Source organism: Enoplosus armatus, chromosome 21, assembly GCF_043641665.1.
Source record: "Enoplosus armatus isolate fEnoArm2 chromosome 21, fEnoArm2.hap1, whole genome shotgun sequence".
Taxonomy (NCBI): Eukaryota; Metazoa; Chordata; class Actinopteri; order Centrarchiformes; family Enoplosidae; genus Enoplosus; species Enoplosus armatus.
The window spans coordinates 19,039,646-19,059,840 of record NC_092200.1 but is presented as its reverse complement, the minus strand read 5'-3'; the positions used below and the strand labels follow the sequence as shown (position 1 = coordinate 19,059,840).

At 45.7% G+C, this 20,195-nt stretch overlaps 1 protein-coding gene across 1 annotated transcript in view; it reads right to left on the bottom strand.

The window, feature by feature from the left end:
* The window catches only part of tgfbr1b (transforming growth factor, beta receptor 1 b), a 39,383-nt gene that overhangs the window by 6,939 nt on the left and 12,249 nt on the right, over positions 1–20,195 (bottom strand). The window contains exons 2-6 of the mRNA XM_070928388.1: positions 11,962–12,213; positions 7,553–7,822; positions 4,532–4,762; positions 3,118–3,285; positions 1,916–2,072 (exon numbers count right to left, since the gene is read on the bottom strand). Coding sequence (XP_070784489.1) covers positions 1,916–2,072; positions 3,118–3,285; positions 4,532–4,762; positions 7,553–7,822; positions 11,962–12,213 — 1,078 coding nt within the window. The remainder of the gene's footprint in view (positions 1–1,915; positions 2,073–3,117; positions 3,286–4,531; positions 4,763–7,552; positions 7,823–11,961; positions 12,214–20,195) is intronic.

Below are 20,195 nucleotides of genomic sequence, written 5' to 3'. Positions count from 1 at the left end.
AAATTATGTTTAATTTTGCATCGTTTTAAAGGGTCACAAGCTAAAAACGTTGGGAACCACTGGGCTAGGAAGTGGTGCTTAATACTGAAATCTGAAAATGGGTCTAACATGAAACACATTAAACAACAACAACTTGCGCTAAAGTGTCCATGTGTTGCATAACCACTGATTCAGATCTGTCGACATCACCCCCCCCCAGCACTTTGATGGGGAAAGGTGCAAGCTACTGATTTCCCTTCAAAGCATCTTTATCTATTACAGCCTGATTTATTAATATCATCCGTCTGAAATGCCACCTTCTTGTGTTCCGTTTTCAGTTTCCACATCTTTTGTTGTGCCAGGGTGTGTATTCTTTGACAGACGGTTTCCATTCGCTTTGTCTCTGAGACCAGTAGACGCATTTAGATCGGTAACAGTAAAACGTCTATAAATACATGGGGAATATATGGCATTATAAGTCATCGCGGCTGCCCTCCCCCCTCCCGCTCATTAAACCCCTGCTGCCATCTGAGGGATGCAGGACAGATGTGAGATTCAACGGCCCCCGATTTTGAAAAGTGCCACATCGCGGTTAGGACCCATTACACACACACACGGTGACCCACCTCGGGTACCCGGATTAAATCATGTGAAAACAACACCAGGGAGCTGCAAAATAGAAACACAGAAACCTCACATCAAATTGGCCGACGGGTTTCAATCTCTGCTCACACGGAAATCAGACGAATCCGTAAGGACTAAAACCTCCCTGATGATCTGTAACGAGGTGGATTCAACAGCGTAACGTTGAAGTCGCAACATATGGTTCATTGTTAGAGAGTTACAGGAGTCACACACACACACACACACAAAAAGGATTGCAAAGTGAGCAGCACGCTGAGGGCCACAGATGGCGCTCTTTTCAAACACTCCACCGCGTCCTCCTTCCCACAGCGACACCAGCGCCACGTTCCTTCCACTCTGCCCTCCCCCCGTTTACGACTTTCTCCTGTCCTCTTTCTCCGTGCCGTGGTTTGATGCCGCAGGGCGGTATTACAGTGCCACTAAATGATTCAGTGAGCCTCGGGTCAGTGGAGACAGAAGCTCTGGCTCTTGGCTGAGATCCACGTTACATATAGATGATCTGATCCCTCCCGGTGGCAAACGTTTCAGTCAAAGAATCCCAGTCCACGTGTGGCTCGGTGTGAAATGTGAATGCATATTACTGTCTTTTCTACCGAATTGCCTTAACATTTCCTGCATCTTAGAATCGCCACTGATATTAATGATATGATTATATGAGGTTTGTGGCTAAGTATTAAGTAACTGTATGGTATTAAGCTGAGCACTACTGTGACTGTACAATATATGTGACAATCAAGAAAAATATTTGAATAATAATAGAATGTTTTTGCACTTGCTTGAGGTATTGTTTTTCCTCTTGTCCATAAAGAGTATATAGAAAAGACTCAAGGCTACGTTGTGGTTGCCCCTGGAAGCTTGTTTGCTTGTTTGGCAAGTTAGCGGGGAATTCTTTTCAAGGTCCACCACGCCCTCAGGTCCAGAGTGGCCCGGTTTGTCAGTGTGAACACAATGCTATCACAGAGACGGTTTCCACCCTCTGGGATGATTAGGCTAGCCGCGAAGTGACAAGATGATTGATCTGGACCAGAGAGGAAGTCCTGACCTGAGAGCTAAAATAGTTGAGCGTAAACTGTCTAGGCGGAAAAGCCTGGCACTCTAATGACCCCGGCTTCTCTATTTATGCCCCCAATTCGCAGCACTCACTCACAGTGACATCGTCCCACCTGCCTACACAGTGAAGCAGAGGTGAGTTTATCCTCAAAGAACCACAGCGGATCCAGAACAAAAGTTGCAGAAGTGGATTCTAAAGACATATGACAAAAAAACCCCACAAAAAACTGTGCTGCATTACCTTTTGGTTCCCACTCTGTGGTTTGGAGCGATGTCGATGGTGTCGGTGGCCGAGTCGTGGCGGACAGCTAGACCCAGGTCGGCGATGCAGCAGGTCCCGTTCTTCTTCACCAGGATGTTCTTCGACTTCAGGTCTCTGTGGGCAATAGCTGGCTTCCCTGGAGACCGAGAGTCACACGTTCAACAAGAGACACATTTAGATAAGAGTGAAGGCAGGTGGTTCCCGGCTACAATAGCAGTTTAGCTAGCTAGATAACAACTGGATGCTGCTCCCTCATCTGTACCAATCATTGAGTGAATTGTCTCCCCAGTGCTTTAAAAAGGTCCCATATTGTAGAAAGTGAGATCTCCGTGTCTTGTTTGATCATAAAGCAGGTCTAGGTGCTGTGAAAGTATCAAAACGCTCGGTCCACGGAGAAACGAAACACAGCCCGTATTCAGAAACTGCGCCTTTAAACAAGCTGTCGGGACTTCTGTAAGGTTGTGATGTCACAATCACAGCACCACCCACCAAGTACAGGGACGAGCTCATCCACCCGCTCAATCTGTCTGAGTTATCGGAGCGCTCTGCTCAGGAACTACTCTTCAAGTGTTTGGAGGTTGTTTAGTTTGTCTCAAACGGCTTGTTTCAGACAGAGGGGGGGAACTGGGGGCTGCAGAAAGGGCCAGGAGAAGACTTTTTAAAACTGTGAATCATGCAAAGCTATTCGACTGGAGTCCTAGAATAAAAATACAGAGCTGAAATGAGCATCATATGGGACCTTTAAGAACATGCCCCCACCATCGCAGTGCCATAAGCTGTTGCACTGGGCTGTTTTCAGTGTGGATACCCGCTCGAGGGTATTATCCCAGGGGACGGGCCCCGTCGAAGTTCGCTTTCTGATGCAGTTTCACTTGGACAGATGGATTGCGTTTACACTGTTCCAACTTTTCGCCGTGACGCGTCTCGGAAGTCAACGCGTTTCTTGGACGCATTTGCACCCGGCTTGTTTTGATGTCAGATTGCTGGTTTGGTTGAGATCTTCCTGAGGACATTTTATATGAGACCTTTTATTCTTAAGATAAGAATCTGCTTCTCGATTAAGGTGATTCAGATATTCATTAAGGAGAGTGTATTATTAGCATTTTCTTATAAATAAAAACATTGTTTTTGCATGTTTATGAAAAGTATCCCCAGAAAGGCGTGCGTGTGCGTGCCCTTACCTTGTGTGCCCACGATCTCCATGTGGAGGTGGGCGAGGCCGCTGGCTGTGGACAGGGAGAGTTTGATCATGCCCTCCACAGTGACGGTGTAGCGGTTCAGGTAGTCAAACAGGGAGCCGTGTTCATGGTAATCGGACACCAGCCACAGCTGTGTCCACGTCCCGTTATCTGCACACAGACGGGAAAGACGGGCAAGGAGGTGACGGGTTAAAAGATGAAGCCTGAACTGCTCAGTTCTGCACGTCGTATGCTCACGTAGTGTAAAACATACGATTCCCTTCTCCCTTTTTCTTATGAGGTGAATATATTGAGATTTGTTGAGATTGTAGTCTTGATATGATATGATATGATCTCGATTTTCTCAATTTTACCTGTCACATGTTATGTTTCGCAACCTGTGTTTACACCTTTCACCGCTTCATGGATGCATGCTTGTGGTTTTGACGGTGATTTGCATGTGTTTTGCGTGTTTTTGGGGTCCAACATGCTGAAACCGTATGCCAAAGTGGAAGAAATAATTGTCAGACCGTACAGGGGACGTTTGGCAAACTCATGACATTTTTGAGTCATACAGAAGAAGGCGTGTGACTTTTCTTGTTCACAGGGTTAACTCTGTGAACAAGAAATCTGAATGTGTTTTTTTGCAGATGGCATTAAAATGAAAATGAAATGCATATCCACACAATTACAGAGTTCTGCTGTAGTCCTGTAATGAGGGGCCACAACGCTCCTGTGTGTGTGTGTGTGTGTGTGTGTGTGTGCGCGCGCACACTGCTGGAACTGTTTGACTGCGTGGTAATGTGTGCTTAGCCTTCAATGTGAACCGCTACTCCCCCACACTGTCTACCGAGCACGTCTATTCACAGCAAACGCTCGCCTGCACCAACTTCACCTTTAGAGCTGCTTGTCGGCTCCGACGGCTCAAGGTTCACTCAATCAAAGCGGCCCACGCTGCCATTTGCGGATGATGAGCTCAGCCTGATGAAGATCTAATTTACAGGGTTTGGAATTTGATACGCTTTAATCAAAACCTTGATTCTTTGGAGGCAATTTAATTAGCCTCGTGATTACGTAATCCGTTTGTTGTGCTTTCATTCACTTCTTTGTGTGGAGTTATTCTTGTATTTTGCTGCTGGCCCTAGTCTGATTCGTATTCTATTCTTCCTCGCTGTATATGTACAGTCTTAAGTGGCACTCAGACCAGGGGTTAAAAGTTCTTCTTCTCTTTCGCTGTTTAGAGGCAGTTGGCAAACTGCTTTTAAGTGCATTACCGCCACCTTCTGGATTGGGGGGGGGGGGGGGGGGGGGTTAAAGTTCACAACGTCACATAAACGTCACTCCCACACACCGCCGCAACCGCCGGATTTGGTCTGAATGCAGACTCATCTTCCGATGTCATCTGGAGGCTTCTCACCTTTGTTGTCAGCGGCGATGAAGCCCAGGATGTTCTCGTGCCTCAGCATCACGGTCTGGTAGATCTCCGCCTCGCGGAACCAGGAGCGCTCCTCGCGGGAGGAGAAGATCTTCACGGCCACCTCCTCGCCGCGCCATTTGCCCCGCCACACCTCGCCGAAGCGCCCCTTCCCGATGCTCTCCTGGAGGATGATGGTCCTGGCAATGGTCCTCTGGACCAGCAGTGGCAGGCCTGGGGAGCAACGGACAGGAATAAATAAAAATATATGTATATATTTAAAAAGCTTACAACAATGTGGTGATGGGGAACATTTGGGGGGGAAAAAATCTAAAAGGAGGAAGGTGGAAAGAGGGATAAGAGGAAGGAAGTCCGGAGGAGGAGGAAGTCCATGCAACAATAAAAAACTAAAATCCTCAGTTAATAAACCTGAAACTACTGAATTAGTGTGGCTCCAAAAAGTCACAGTACTAGAAGAATACAGTCGGGAGAATGAAGATTTCGAGAATAAACTATCACAAATCAGATCAAATGATATTAAGTAGCCTGATATCAGTGAGAGAACTGCTGTGGGATCATGTGTCTTTCTACAGATACAGCTGTGTTCAATTATTAAGACATACTACGGTCTAGACCATCTCTCTCTCTCTTATATATAAATAAATTAAAGTGCCCTGAGGTAACTTCTGTTATGATTTGGCGCTGTATAAATCAATTGAAATAAGATGTTTCAGCCTTATTAAGACCTAATTAATACATTGAGCGGCCATCCAGAACTCATACAACTGTTACATACTAACGCTCGTATTAATGTCCACATCTTTTTACTTTCATTGGCCGACATTTAAACCAAGTCACCCCCCCCCCCTCTCACTGACGGTCCAGACAGTGGTTCACCATAGTGGAACCACTATCTAAAAAAGAGTGACTCAACATTAAATATGTACAGTCAACTTATTCATACCTCTCTTGCTCCTCATTACAATTATCATTACAGTTATTTCTGTGTATCATTTACACCTAAAAACAAAAAAAGCGAATGTAGTGTGACATCACCATTTAATATCTTCTTATAAACATTATTTACTTTGCGCACCCCCCCCTTCAAAACTGGCCCTGATGCATCATCATACTCAAAGCCCATAGCCAGTCGCGTGAACTAAACAACACACTATCTCCCACTTCTCCGAGTGGTGCGCGCCCCCCCCCCCTCCCACCCGATCTTCTGCTCAGTGACTCCAGTAACAGCATATTCTGACGAAACTACTCCGTCAGCACAAAAACTTTGCCGTTTGCCAACCTTGTGTCGAGTTCATTTTGAAGAGGAATACGTTCCCAATAAGCAAAACACACTGAAAACACTGGAACAACTGTAACTGTCGCCTCAGACTGCTGATGAGGAAACAGGCCTGATGTCAACCGGCACCGCGCGCATATTCTGACTCAGCAAAGTGATCCGAAACAGCCCACGCTGTTCTGCAAACACACACACACACACACACCACTGCATATTGTGCAATGTAGTGTAAACAGCTAGAATGAAAAATTGAATCCAAGTCTGTCCTTGGCAGTGTGTTGGAGGTGCCAGTCTCCACAGAGAGGTGCTAAATTGTGGCTAGCATAAAGAGCGGCTTTTGCCAGCGCAGGGTGTGTGTGTGTGTGTGTGTGTGTGTGTGTGTGTGTGTGTGTGTGTGTGTGTGCAGTTACGCAGCCAGTCATTATACTAGACTCTACTTTGAGATGTGTGCGGCTGCAGGGTCTTACTGCTGTACATGTGTGCACACAGAAACACACACGCATACCACCATACACAGGGAGAGTCCATGTCAGTTTGTAATTCCCCTTATATTAAATATTCTTAATATGTCACTTTGTTTTACACGTGGGCAGCATAGACCGTATATAAAGATGGATGACATGACCGCTCCCTGAAAGTGAAGCCAAAACGTCTCGATCGTCCCACTGGTGGCTGGCTGCAGTGTAGGTCATAAGCCCCGCCATGTTAGCGGATGGGACATGGGCCAAGCTAAAAAAACAGCGCAAGGCGGCAGCGTCCGTACCCGGGAGAGCTCGGCTTCATTTTTGTACAGTGGGAGGAGGTGGAGATGAGTCATCTTTACATACAGTCGATGGTGGAGACGCATACGCCTGATTGGTAGAAGCATTCCAAATAAACCCTGAGCTACGACTACAGTTTTTACAATATTTTTGAGATTCCCACGTGTAAACCTTAAACTTTTGTTAAAAAAAGTAAAAAGGAACTTTTGTTAGGTGAAGAAAAAAAAGAGTCAATTAACATTAAGCATTGTGAACAAGCAAAATCAATCCTTGTTAACACACACACACACACACACACACCTAACGGACGGAGGATAATGAGCCCAGACTGAAAACGTGATCAACCTGAGCAGACCAGGACAAAGAGGGAACACAAGCAGCCGCTTGATGAGCCTCTAATTAACTGGCAGCTGCAGTCGAAAGGCAGCCAGCATGTCAGAGTGATACTAACAATCAATGCGTTTCATTGTTCAAACTCTGTCTTCCTCGAAAAACATGTTTGTTTGTTGTTGGGTTCTTTTTAGCTGTGATGACGATGACGCACCACGCCAGTACAAATGCTGTACTGCGAGTCGCGGCTCTGCAAAGTGATGCAGAAACACAGTTTATGTGCTTTTCAAACTTGAAACTTGTCATTTCCTTTAGCTGCTTTAGCCTCATGCCACAACTCACCAAAGACTATTTCCTCGTCGTCGCGGTGAGGTTGCCAGGCAACAAGAGGAGATTCCGGGCAGTGGCCGCAAAATAATCCGGCACATGATCGCCCGTTAACAACAGAACTTTCCCCCTGCTTCCAGTCTTTACGCTAAGCTAATTGAACTGGCTATTCGGGATAGCTTCGTGTGGTACTGATCGGCTCTTTCCTTTGTTAACAGATACATCCCATAATTGATTTTTTTTTTTCATAATGGTGAAATACATGGTACACACATACTGTGACCAGGACCCTGGGGTGCAGTACTGTACCTGATCCGGAGCCCGAGGTGGTCATGTCATAGATGAGGTCCTTCAGCGTTGTTCCGACGGTGATGAAGGGGTGGTCCATGGAGGGGTCCTCTTCATTAGGCACCCGATGGTGGTGGTGGTGGTGGGCCCCGGCGCCTCCGGCCCCCAGCCCCCTGTGGCTGTGGCAAACGTAGAACGCCAGTACCAGCAGCAGGCAGAGCACGCACACCGGGCCGGCAATCACCGCTGCGAGGGCCACGGGGCCCAGAGGTGGAGTCTTTGCTGTGGGGACTGCGGGACAGAGAGGAGACAGACACAGAAAATATGACGGATCAAAAGTTAATATGTGGACCTGGGAGTGTGGCGGGTTCTGAGGTCAGCGTGTGAGAGATCAAGTGAGGCCGCCAACTGCTGGAAGGGTTAACGCTGAGCATACTGATGGCTGGCAAGTGGCAGGGCGAAAGTGCTAGCCACGAGCCAGGAAGCTAACGGGCCAAGTGGTGCGGGGGCACATTCCATCTGCTCGGCTGATGGGAGATTTGGCCTGTAGCTAACGCACCACACACACAGATACACACAGAGATACACACTCAGTGCCACACGGTCCAAACGGGCAACTGCAACGTCTTCATCCGACTGGAGTGACTGTAGATAAAAGACAGAAGGGACAACCTGAATCCTCCATAGGTATAACTGTCTTTGTCTGTCTTGTGTCCTGGCTGTTTCTCCTTGCCTTTCACCCAATGTATGCAGGGATAGGTTCTTGTCCCCTATAACCTTAACAACAACTGGGAATGGGGACGAATATTTGTAAAAATTTAATGTAAAATAGCCTAGAATTAATATGTAAATATTTACATACATACTGGTGTCAACGATCCCCCCTCTGCATTTTTATACATAAGCAAGCATCACTTTGCATTAAAGAGGACTTATACTTTTCCTTCTTTTCTGTCATATATATATATAATGTTACAATGTTGGATATTCATACTAAACATTGCCAAATAATGAGGTAAACGTATGTAACAGTGATCCCTGTGAGCCAACAGCTCAGGCTTCAGACTGCTCTGTTTCAGTTTTTTCAACCTCTGAAACAGTCGGGAAGCGGAGCTTCACCGAATAGTTTATTACTGTCTGTGTGATGGATGAGGGCAGGGTAGTGAAGGAAGATCACAAGTGTACCTTGTTCCAAACTCCTGTCAGCGTGCATGTTACAGGTCTGTTAAATCGCCTCGTACCAATACACAAATAAATCAAAATCGTAAATATACTTGGGTGACAGTGACCCCCAATGTTATCTATTGAAGGCCCTTTTCAAACATGGAATCTGTAACATTGCTGGCTTCGTCTGCAGTATCTGTTGAACTAATGGCTTTTTGCCGATTAAACTAAAAAAAAAAAAGGTCTCCATTACGCGTCAAGTGTTCCGTGATGTCTCCGATTAAACCGATGGATGGCTTGTTGGTCTTCGTAGCCTAATCGAAGCTTCTAAAAGACACTAACGCCATCCACGACAATGGAGGCAAAATGCTCAACTAAATCCTTTAAAGACCTTTTCATGGCATGCGCTTGTGGCGTTTCCGGTTTGGCCTCGCTGGTATCGTTATAAAAAGGAATGCAGACAAAAAAAGATGAAGACGTTTCTTTATGTCACAAGGGTGACAGACAGGACACCTTTAGAAAATGAGATTTTTATTGGAAACTGAACACTTTTTAAAAGAAGAAATAACCTTGCAAGGCTTCTCCTCCCCTCTTGCCCAAACAGCGCAAGATGAAAAAGAGGTAAAGATGTATGATGAAAAAGAACTGATACGGACACAAAGAATCCATTGTCTCACTCAGGAATGCTTTTGCACATATAACAAAATGAAATGAATGAAATGCTTTTAAGAAACACTCTAAACACACTAACCTTGTGCTGCTGTACCCTTTACCTCAATGTGACACCATTCAATTCAGACTGTGCCGTGTAAAAGGAGATATTAAAATGCTACTTGGTCCAACGTAAGCACGGCTAAAATGGAATGTTCAGTTTTAAAAGACTGCCATACATCTATCTATAGATATGTCATGCTACCGCGGTACTTAATAGCTTACAAAGGCTTTGACTTTGTTTGGGTGATTCAGCTAAAATGTGGCCGAAGCGCAGGAACAACAGGAAAAACCCTTTCAAGGCTGCTGCTGTTGTCAGAACTCCACCGCTGTGGATGAAAATAACAGTGGAGAGGAAAGAAAAAAAAAAAAACAGGGAAAAAAAATCAAATAAAGGGAGCTAAAGCAACAGAGATGGAAAGTGAAAGGCAAGAGACGGTGGATACGCAGAAAAGACTGAGGATGTAATAGTGAGCGTAATAGCAATAATGCATCAGTATCGCAGTGCAGTTTTCACAAAGCCCACTGTAAATGTGTTCTACATTGTTTATGGTGTCCATGGGGTATGAAAACTGGCTGGTTGGCAGGTATTCATTAAATTTATATAAGTCTGTGGAAAGGTACTGTACATTCAACTGCATGTAACCATAGCAACAGTAGGTATGCTTCTCACTGCATTAGCGGTTAACTAAAGTGAAACGAGCCAACCATATGTTAGTGGAAAAAAAGTAGCGAAAATCCGACAATAAAAATGAACAATTGGTCGGTGTAATCCAATCCGAAGGGCGTTTGTGGGTAAAAAAAAAAAAGGTTCTTTTCCGTGCACTTGCAGCTGTAGCGGAAATGCGGCCTTATCTGTGAGAGCACGCCAACTTTCTTTGCTAAACCAGTGAAGGAGGAGCAGTCTGGTCCAGACAGATAAAATCCGCCGGGGTAGGCATGCATGCAGTCTGGTGATCCCTACATACTTTACAAATAAACAGACGGCGTATTCCTTGCCTGTCATTTTTAACTCTGCTGTATGCGTTGCTCTACAAGTAAAACCAAGTACGCGCTCACTCAAAATGGGCGATACAGATTCTCGTGGATGGAGGACACTCAAAGCGTGCTGTCTGATGTCCTCCTGGACGACAGATAGCTTTACTTGTTGCTGAAGTAAAGTTAAGTTGTGAGTTGTTATGTGCGACGCGGCCTTTTAATGTCGATATTTGTGCGTGCCATTCAAACTTGCTGTAAGATTGCTGTCACATTATTCGCCACGGGCAACGAGTTAAAGACCAATTCCATTTTTCTGATCTGAAAGTCCTTGACACCTACACTTGAGAGCCAGATGAAAAGAAGCCAGTGTGGAAGCTAATCCAATAAACCTCCCTGTAACAGTTGCCACCTTTGGCAAACTTCAAAAGCTTGACTTTGGTCGCGTAATTTTAAATTGAAGAACACCATTAGGCTACAAAATACGTTTAATGTCGGCATAAACACTAAAAGGAACAACTTGCAGCCTGAGCCTACAACTGATCACCTAGCAGCGCTACGTTGCTAGGCAACGCGGTGGTTGCCGACGCTCTCATCTGTACAGTGAGTGGCAACAACAATTGAGTTTGTTGTTATGCCCACCTGTCTGAATGACATTCTGTGAGCTATGTGCCCACTATAACCAGTCCACTCAGCCACTCCGTCCCACTATAACCAGTCCACTCAGCCGCTCTGAAAGTAAGAGGACGCACCATGAGCATTTTATCATTTAGCATGTTAGCCAGACCCAGCATTCACCTGTTGGTTGCAACCATAGATGACCTATAACCTACTTAAGCCCCGCCCCCTCCATGTTAGCGCATGGGACATGGGCCAAACTAAAAAAGCAGAAAGTACACGTCAAATAAATTTCTCCCAAAGATGGTTTCTGTCAAGATGGCAGCTTGTACAGTGGGAGTAGGTGGAGACACGTCAGCCATCTTTATATACAGTCTATGGTTGAAACATGCGATTGATTTTGGGTCACTTGGTGTGCTCACCGGGTGGTGCATTAAAATCAGTGATTAATTACAGAGTGTCAGCTGAGTGCACAGTGTCAACCCGCTCCTCCCCTTCTAGCAAGCAATGTTCTCCGACGTAGCTACACTCACATCTCAGACCTGAAAATGTCCCCACATTGTAAGAAATACTGAAGATTTGAATCAGTCGGACATTTCGGTCCCCAGAAGTAGCTGCAGAGTGAGCGCCCCTCACCTTCAAGCTGCTCTCTGGGGCTAAAAATCATTCCGCTATGTCAAGTCACGATACAGTCCCTGGCTTTCGTTTGGAATTTAGCGTTGGCACAAAAATGCCGTTGCATATTTTCAATCCGTCAGCGCAGTTAGCGCGCATTAGCTCGGAGGGATAACTTGGCTTGTTGACTATATTACTGAACAGTCACCCTGGGGGGAAAAAAAAATAACCTAAAAAAGGTCCCGTCCTGATGGGGTTGGACTGTGCACCAACGTCACTAACAAGTACATTAAACACGACTGTGTGTGTGTGTGTGTGTGTGTGTGTGTGTGTGTGTGTGTCTTTACCAGGGATGATGGTGTGGTTGGGCTCCTTGTTGCAGTAGTCTGTGGTGCAGCACATCGGGTAAATGCCCGAGTCGTGTTTGACAGACGGGGCGCAGATGAAGGGCCGGTCCCGCGGGATCAGCTCGTTTTCGTGTACGCACTGGCGCTGCTCGGTGGTGAGCCGGCTTCCCGCCTTGCGGATGGCGACGAAACAGACGCCATCCGTGGTGCAGCTGGAGTTGGCGCTGCAGCGGTCACAGTAACACTGGAGGGCTGGAGGAAGAGGGGGGAGAGAAGAGAAGAAGAGTGAGACACGTTTGAGGCTGGACTTTTTTTTTTTTTTTTTCTTTCCTATTTATGCAAATGTCAAGGTAGATCCGGTCATAATCCAACAAAATGAAGGCCATGTAGGTTTAAAACACTGATTTCCTGAAATTTTGTCCCATTTTAGAGACAAAAATATTTGACATTTTGCCTCGACTGAAAACCTATAAATCTGAAAGCACTAGAGATGACTCAACACTACTTTTTCATTCCCCATACCAATCTGAAGTTCACTTTTTTTTTTTTTTTTTTTTATAGATGACATGCGCTTTACTCTTTTCAATTCACTGTTGCACATCTCGGGGGGAATTCATTTGCCCATGTCTGAGGGGGGGGGGGCTGAGTTTATATACTGGGCTGTCAAGCCTGCACACCACGTTACATTTTACATGAGAAAATGAAACCTTTTTTTCCAACATTTCTAAATAATGAGTTTTCTTTCACTGTCCTATGTTGACAGTGTGTGTGTGTTTGGGTGTATAGGTCTGTGGGTGTGTGTGGGTGGGTGCGTGTGTGTGTGTGTGTGTGTGTGTGTGTGTGTGGGGGGGGGGGGGGGGTATTTGGGAAGGGAACTCTCACTGAGGGAATGTGAGACGTTACATCACTCTGGTCCTACTTTACGCACACACACTGACTAATTTTCCTCCAAATTTTTGCTTTGTGTGTCTGTCTGCCTCTGTGTGCGTCTCTACACACACACACACACACACACACACACACACACACACACACACACACACACACACACACACACCGACAGCTGTAGTACAGCTGGAGAGCGAGCAGCTGACATCAGACCAAAAAAAAATTTACAGTTGCGCAAACTCACTAAGACTGGAAACGCACGTCAGGCCCTTTCGTCATCCTTTCCAGAAAATGTCGTCGCAATAGTCAGATCTTAATGTTAATAATTAACATGAAGTTACAAAGTCCAACCCAATTTCAAGGCTAGACTTTGTTTATACATCTAGCCAAGTGCTGCACTGCACTTTCAGTGAAACGCTTTCTCTTTGGTAACCCCCGGCAGCAGCTGCAGAAAACATCTGTGTGACATCTGATGTTTAAGCAAATTCAATAATGGGACATTTGAAGTCAGGCGATTCTAGATTTTGTCTTATTGTCAACAAAAAAAAAAGACCCAAAACCAACAGTGACTGTATCTACTAACAGTGTGTGTACCACAGCCTGGTGTGTCTTCTTCCTTGGTGCCATAGAGCTCCATTGTTGTTAAAAAAAAACACATCAGTGAGCCGCACTGTTGCACTGGCTGACATGTTCCTTCACCGCCACGGACACACACGCTGTAGTTTGTTTTGACTCAGTGTCCCACACACACACACACACACACACGCCTGTCCTGCCACCCCAAACACTCACTGCAGCACCAAAAGTGGATTAATCCGCAGCTGAAAACAGTCCCCAACAGATCCTGTTTGAGAAGCGTTCGATCAAATGAAGAAGAAAAAAAAAAAGAGAGAGAGAGAGCACCGTTGTATGAATGATGCTCCTGTTATAAAGAGACAGCACTATCTTCCTCCAACAGCTCCGAGACCAGCTCTCATTCCGTCAGCTAACAACGTCACATCTCACCATCGCATGGCGAGGACTAGCATCGAGTTCCCCTGCGAGTTTGAACGTTCCGTTTTGCGCCACAACGATACGGTGCAGAAATGTCGCTTCAGAGAGGAAATTACTGCTCGTAATTGAACCTAAATCGACGTCGTATTGTGCATCTGGCCTCTGGCTAGTCAATTATAAACACTTCATCTTCTGCATTGCTAATTAAAGCTAACCACTAACTTGATGTGCCTCCAGGGTTTGTGTTGATATGGAGTGTTATCATATATTAATTACCTTGAAATTACTTAGTTAGAATGGAAGTCATACAATCTTCTTCATGGTTCAACTCAACTGAACTCGTCTCTAACCACCTTAGCAGACTAGAAAAACTAGCACAGTCAGGAAATGTGCTTAATGTAAGGACGTGTGCTTAGCAATCCCTTAGGCCTCAAACCATCAGTGGTGCTGTTCTGGAGTGCTGTGAATACAACCAGCCCCCCCCCCCCCCCCCCCTCTCTCTCCCTCCCTCCCTCCCTCCCTACGGTGTCCTTGCCCGCCCCAGCACAGGGCAGGCAGACAGACAGACAGCCGAGGGCGCCTGGTATCATTACGCGGCTCAGAAACACATCGTGCACGGCTGGCCGGGTTAGAGCAACACACATCTCCCAAGACAAGACCTCTGAATAATTAACAGGGCGGGCACGCGGTCTGCTGAGGAACGGAAGCCGAGTGTGTCTGACATCCCCACACACACAACACAGGAAGATGGTATTAACAGTGTGAAAAGGTACACAAGTGGAAACCTGCCCTGTGGTGCAACATCACAGTGGGAATGAGAGGATTTAAAACGCCATCAATTATTAAGTAATATTGTCCATTACACTACATTACATTACATTACTGGGAAGAAATACACTACCAGTCTGAGAATGTTAGAACACTATTATGAGTTTTGATGTAACAGCAGCCTCCCTCGATCGAGGAATCCCTGGAATTGTCTGGAGGAGAATTCCAGACGGACAAAGGGAGGGGAGGTGAATAGCAAAACAACCCGAAACTGTGCGAGTATGTGCGACAGGAAGCGGCTAAATAAAAGCCAGCTGAGACTGATCTCTGCTGACTCAGCCTTAGAACAAATAAGTCAGATCAAGTCCAACACACACAGCACTTTGTCGATGAGGTATGTCTCAGATGTCTAGACTACAAACAGCTGAAATGTTCCACGTGTGTTGTTGCGTGTATTTAAAAAAAAGTCCCTTGCTTTTGGGGAAGTGGTGTGTGTGTACAGGTTGTGCCAGTAGAACAGAAGGTGACATGCTGGAACTGGCATAAGTTGGAGTAGATTCTTATTAGTTATGAATGGTGTTATGAAAGAAAAAAAAAGAAGAAGAAAAAAGGTGGGGCTGTGTGGTTTCAGGTACCAGCAAGGAGGATAAAACATGATCCAGAAAGTCCAGTTTGAGCAACAGATCCGTGAGTTTGAAGGCTCATTGGGTGGCAAAAGACAACACACACGGGGTTTCACACACGTTTCCCCGCTGCCGCATTGGCTTGTGTTTCGACCAATCGCCGTACGCTTAGCGTCACTCAAGGTGCCTCCTGTGCTGGAGGTCTACCTGCTCTGGAGCCGGAGCTAAAGCGTTCTAAGAGCTACGATCGCTCCCAGTTCTTGCAGTGTGAGCACAATAAAAATGTCGTACCGACATTAAGAGACAGCTAGCAGCTCTGTGAGGCTGTACTAAGCTAAATGCTAACGCGCGCTTAACGACGAGTGGATGCAATGGCTGATGGGGAGGGTCTTTTACTTCAGCAGGTAATTGATTGTGAACGAGTGTTAGAGAAACATGATTTGGACCTGACGCCGGCACTGGGTCGCCAAAATGATTACAAGCCACTGATGTTGTGTACTCCATGTCAAAGAGGGGCTACTGTGAGAGCTCCTGGTCTTTTCGTGCGACAGGAGAAGCCCTGTGTGCACCACACACACACACACACACACACACACACACACACACACACACACACACACACACACACACACACACACACACACACACACACCAAAAAGGCTTCAAAACACACAGGCTCTGACATGCAGTTTGCGGCGATGAGTGATAAGGATTGGACCCGGTTATGTGTCTTCCAGCAGCTTGTGAGTCAGTCAGTGTGTAGACACACTGTCAGCTGACCAGACCGATCGGTCTGCAGACAGCGGCTGTTTGCCTTTTGAGTCGACACAGATGTGTCAGCAGCAGACGTAGAGGAAAAACAAACAAAATACACACACACACACACCAATTACTTCTGTAATTAATAGGGCAACAATGTCTGATCCTACTATTCCTCATTCCTCCATGGCTCAGTGTGAGCGGGGGGGGGGGGTGTATTAAAAAGCAGTCACCTGCAGAGATTTCAAATTTCAGCTCCCAGCTGCAGTCCCAAAATAAATCAACTGAATGAACAATAATCCGCGTAATAATGTGCCCTCAATGTGCTCTTGGGTCAGTACAGGACACCAGTGACATTCAAAACAAAAAGGGATCGCTCTACAAATGCACATGCACACATGTGATAGTATAGATTTACAGATGTTTTGATGAGTGTCAAATGAGGAACATCTGTCACGTGGTGTAACGTCAGTATTGAGGACAGCGTGCTTCTAATTGACCCTAAAAAGATTTGACACTTGTTGAGGAAGTGTGGCTCTGTTGTAATAAGGACAGTTACAGTGTTAAAATTAGCACAGGGCGACACACACACACACACACACACACACACACACACACACACACACACACACACACACACACACACAGTGTGTCTGATATGATAGACAAATTTTGAGAGGGCAGACAGACAAGGCCAGGCTCTTAACAATGTGGTCAGACAGAATGCGGTCGACTAATCTGAGACGCTGCTTAGAATGACGCCAGGCAGACATGCAGACTAAACACACACACAACACACAACACACACACACACCATGGACCAATGGCCTGTCTCGCTGCTCCCAAGGCTGATCTGGCCTACTTTAATATGAAGAGTGTCTGTGTGTGTGTGTGTGTGTGTGTGTGTGTGTGTGTGTGTGTGTGTGTGTGTGCTCCTCTGGGAGGTGGAGGTGTTTGGAGAGACTAGAGCTGTAGTTACACAGCATGCATCTGAGAGACGTTTCTGACTAACACTGAGGTGTGAAGGCAGAGCGCTTGTTACTATGTGTGTGTGTGTGTGTGTGTGTGAATAGAATGCAGTCTATGCAAGCATGAAATAGAGCACTGCAGGGATGACGTATTTTTGTGGGCCAACCCGGAAGCCTTTTTTAAGACACGTAAATGCTTCAAAATTCACGAGCAGGGGTATCTGTTGATGTATTTTATGTCTGTGTTAACCACAGACCTTATTTCTGAACCGTGGTGACATCGCAGAGCCATGACTACAGGGGGGGGGGGGGCTTTCTGGAGCTTGGCTCAGTTTGTTCTGCCACGCGATGCGGTAGACCGATCTTAAAATTTGGGGGTTAGTGAGAGCACCGGTGTTGCAGCGGTAATTGGTATCGACAGACACCCTGGGTTGAGGTGTCAGGAGAGGAAAAGATTATACAACCTTTATTCAATCAGGTAATCTCTTTGAGATCAATATTTCGCAAGAGAGACCTGAGCACAGCAGGTTTAGTGCAAACGTGAGTGGAACTGTGTTGGATCGGTGCATCCCTACACAAAGCATTAGTGCTGTTCATGTCACTTCTGGCAGCAGCAGCAACTGCTATTGGACGAGCACCTCAAAACGGCGAGACAGCAGCGCACGCGTTTTGAGTTTTGTCTTCACTGTTGGTTGGTAGCCGGCGCCTGGGAGTCCTCTTTGCGTCCGTATCTGTTGTCTGTTTCAGACAAGAACCCGACGAAGACGCCCTAAAGCAGCCGCTAATAGCTAGTATGGCGACGCCGCATTCCAGCGCGTACATGCACCTAAAATGATTTCCATTTACGTTACGCTGCAAGTCGGTGTAAATAATGCATTTCCCATTGCACGTTAGCCAGTGAAGTAACGTAAACAGGGTGGGAAATGAGCATATATTCAAATATTAGAGTGGCCGGTGGATTTCTGACACAAAACAATGATTAACTATTGAGTGGCTGGTGAACTTCAGCACTTGGATGTTCACATTTTAAAGAGTCAAATCATACTGAACACTATTTACCGTAATTTGAGGGATTAAAAAAAGAAAAAAACAACGAAAAAAAGAAAGAAAAGAACATAAACAACACTTTCCCAATTGGACCTCCGCTGCATACACCTTTTGTTTGTTTGATTATAAATGAGCTAAAAGACGTATTCAATGCTCAAATCAATTCAAATCAATTCTAAACTATAAATCAGAAATGTGTCTGAGAAGCGGAGCGTCTGAACACTTTGACTGGACATTTGAACCCGCCGCAGAGACGGAGCTGGGGCACAACACCAGCTATCATATACATCAATTAAAAAAAAAATATATATATATATATATATATATATATATATATATATATATATATATATATATATTCTACCTTCCGCAGGAGGAGATGCGGATTTAAAAGTGTAAAAGTGTTTCGGCTTGTCTGTCTATATCATAGGGAGGCCTGGTGGCGGGTATTAGAGACCCATGATCCCCGGGAATCTGAGTCTGGCCTAGATTGAACATGTCAGTACATTTCCTCTGCTGCCATGGAAACAATTCTGACTGTAGTCTGGTGCCACAGTGGGTCTTATCCATTGTGTTGAGATATCTTTCGATTTCTACACCACAATCAGAAGAAGCCCATCCAATTCTTTGAAACCTCAAGCATCACTTGCACTTTCGACCGCCGCTGAGTGAGTCTTGGGGGGGGGGGGGGGGGGGGCAGCAGGACGGTGTAAAGTCCGAATAAACAACTGTGTGTGTGTTTGTGGTGATGGAGGAAACGTGTCACCCAGTGTGACAGTGTGGCTGACTGACGCACCAGAAATAATTTATTAATAAAATTGATTTGAATGAATTTCCTACCCCCCACGCCCCCACCCTCGCCCCGCCCCGCCTCGGAGCCATGCCTCATTGGTGATCAACATCGCCACTGCTGAGAAGTGTCCCTGAAACATGCTGCTCAACAATGGTGACAGTATTATCCATATAATTATCAGTATCCTGAATGCCAAGAATATTTTTTTGTGGGTTTTTTTTTTTTTTTTTTTAATGACATTTATTTGAACCTTTACAAGCTTCCCTCCAGCAGGGCCAATAAAGCTGCAAAGCACGCTGCTTGGAAGTGGTGCACCGTTACAATTTCCCAGAGCACAAGATGACGTCTGGTAGAGGTCTTCAATTTACACAAAGAAAAGGCAGCAAATCCTCACATTTGAGAAGCTGGAACAAGCAAATGTTGCAAGGACAGTTAAAAATAGCTGCTCAATTAATTGACTAATCATCAATAGCTCTGAATCAAACGCAACTTCTGTATTCTTCTGAGAGGTTGAATATGAAAACATTTTTACCTTCATGATGGTCAAATATGTTGAAATTACTGTTTAGACGGGTACCAAGTGGGGTTGGGGAAATATATGGCACCAAACAACAAAGGGAGGAAGGGTGGTTTCTATTGGAACTTCGTAATTAACTCTCCAGTAATGTGAAACATCGGAGACATCCAGTCCAGATGCAGTTCAGAAACAGTACACACACTGAACATCTGTAATTCCTTTAAATGAACCTGATGCCATTCTGGACGATCTGATTAGGGCTGAGCCATTATTGTAAACACTGTTGGGGGAAAGGAAGACGGGGGGGGGGGGGGGGGGGAGTTGGAGAAAGAGAGGACCCCCAGGAGATGCTGCAAATGAAAAGAGAGGATAAACTGTAATCTAATACATCGACTTGCAGCAGAGGGCAGGAGGGAAAAGAGGCACGGCAAAAGACAATGGCTTCACATTGCACAAAAAAAATCAATAGTGATTCAATTCAACAACCCCTACGCAAAACCATAAAGTCACACATACCTGGGCGAACACACGAACACACACACACACACACACACACACACACACACGCAGCCTTGAAATGTCCAAGCCAGTAATTGAATTATCTAGCAGTCAGTGCTCGGGCTCTATGCAGCACAGAGAGGAGGAGAGGGAGAGGGTGAAGTGCTGCAGAGGAAAACAGGCGGCTTGTTTTGGCACCATTTTTGCCGTAGTTTTTAATTCACCATATGCAAGCAATCGCTACTGGTTTTAGTAGAAGTGCTTAAGTTAATTGAATCCACAGAAGGGTAAGTAAAGGGAGTACGGGAGTTGGGGGCCAATTTATCCCTGATTCACCTCTCCCGGCAATCGGGGTGTGAGGGGTTTACAGATCCGGTCTT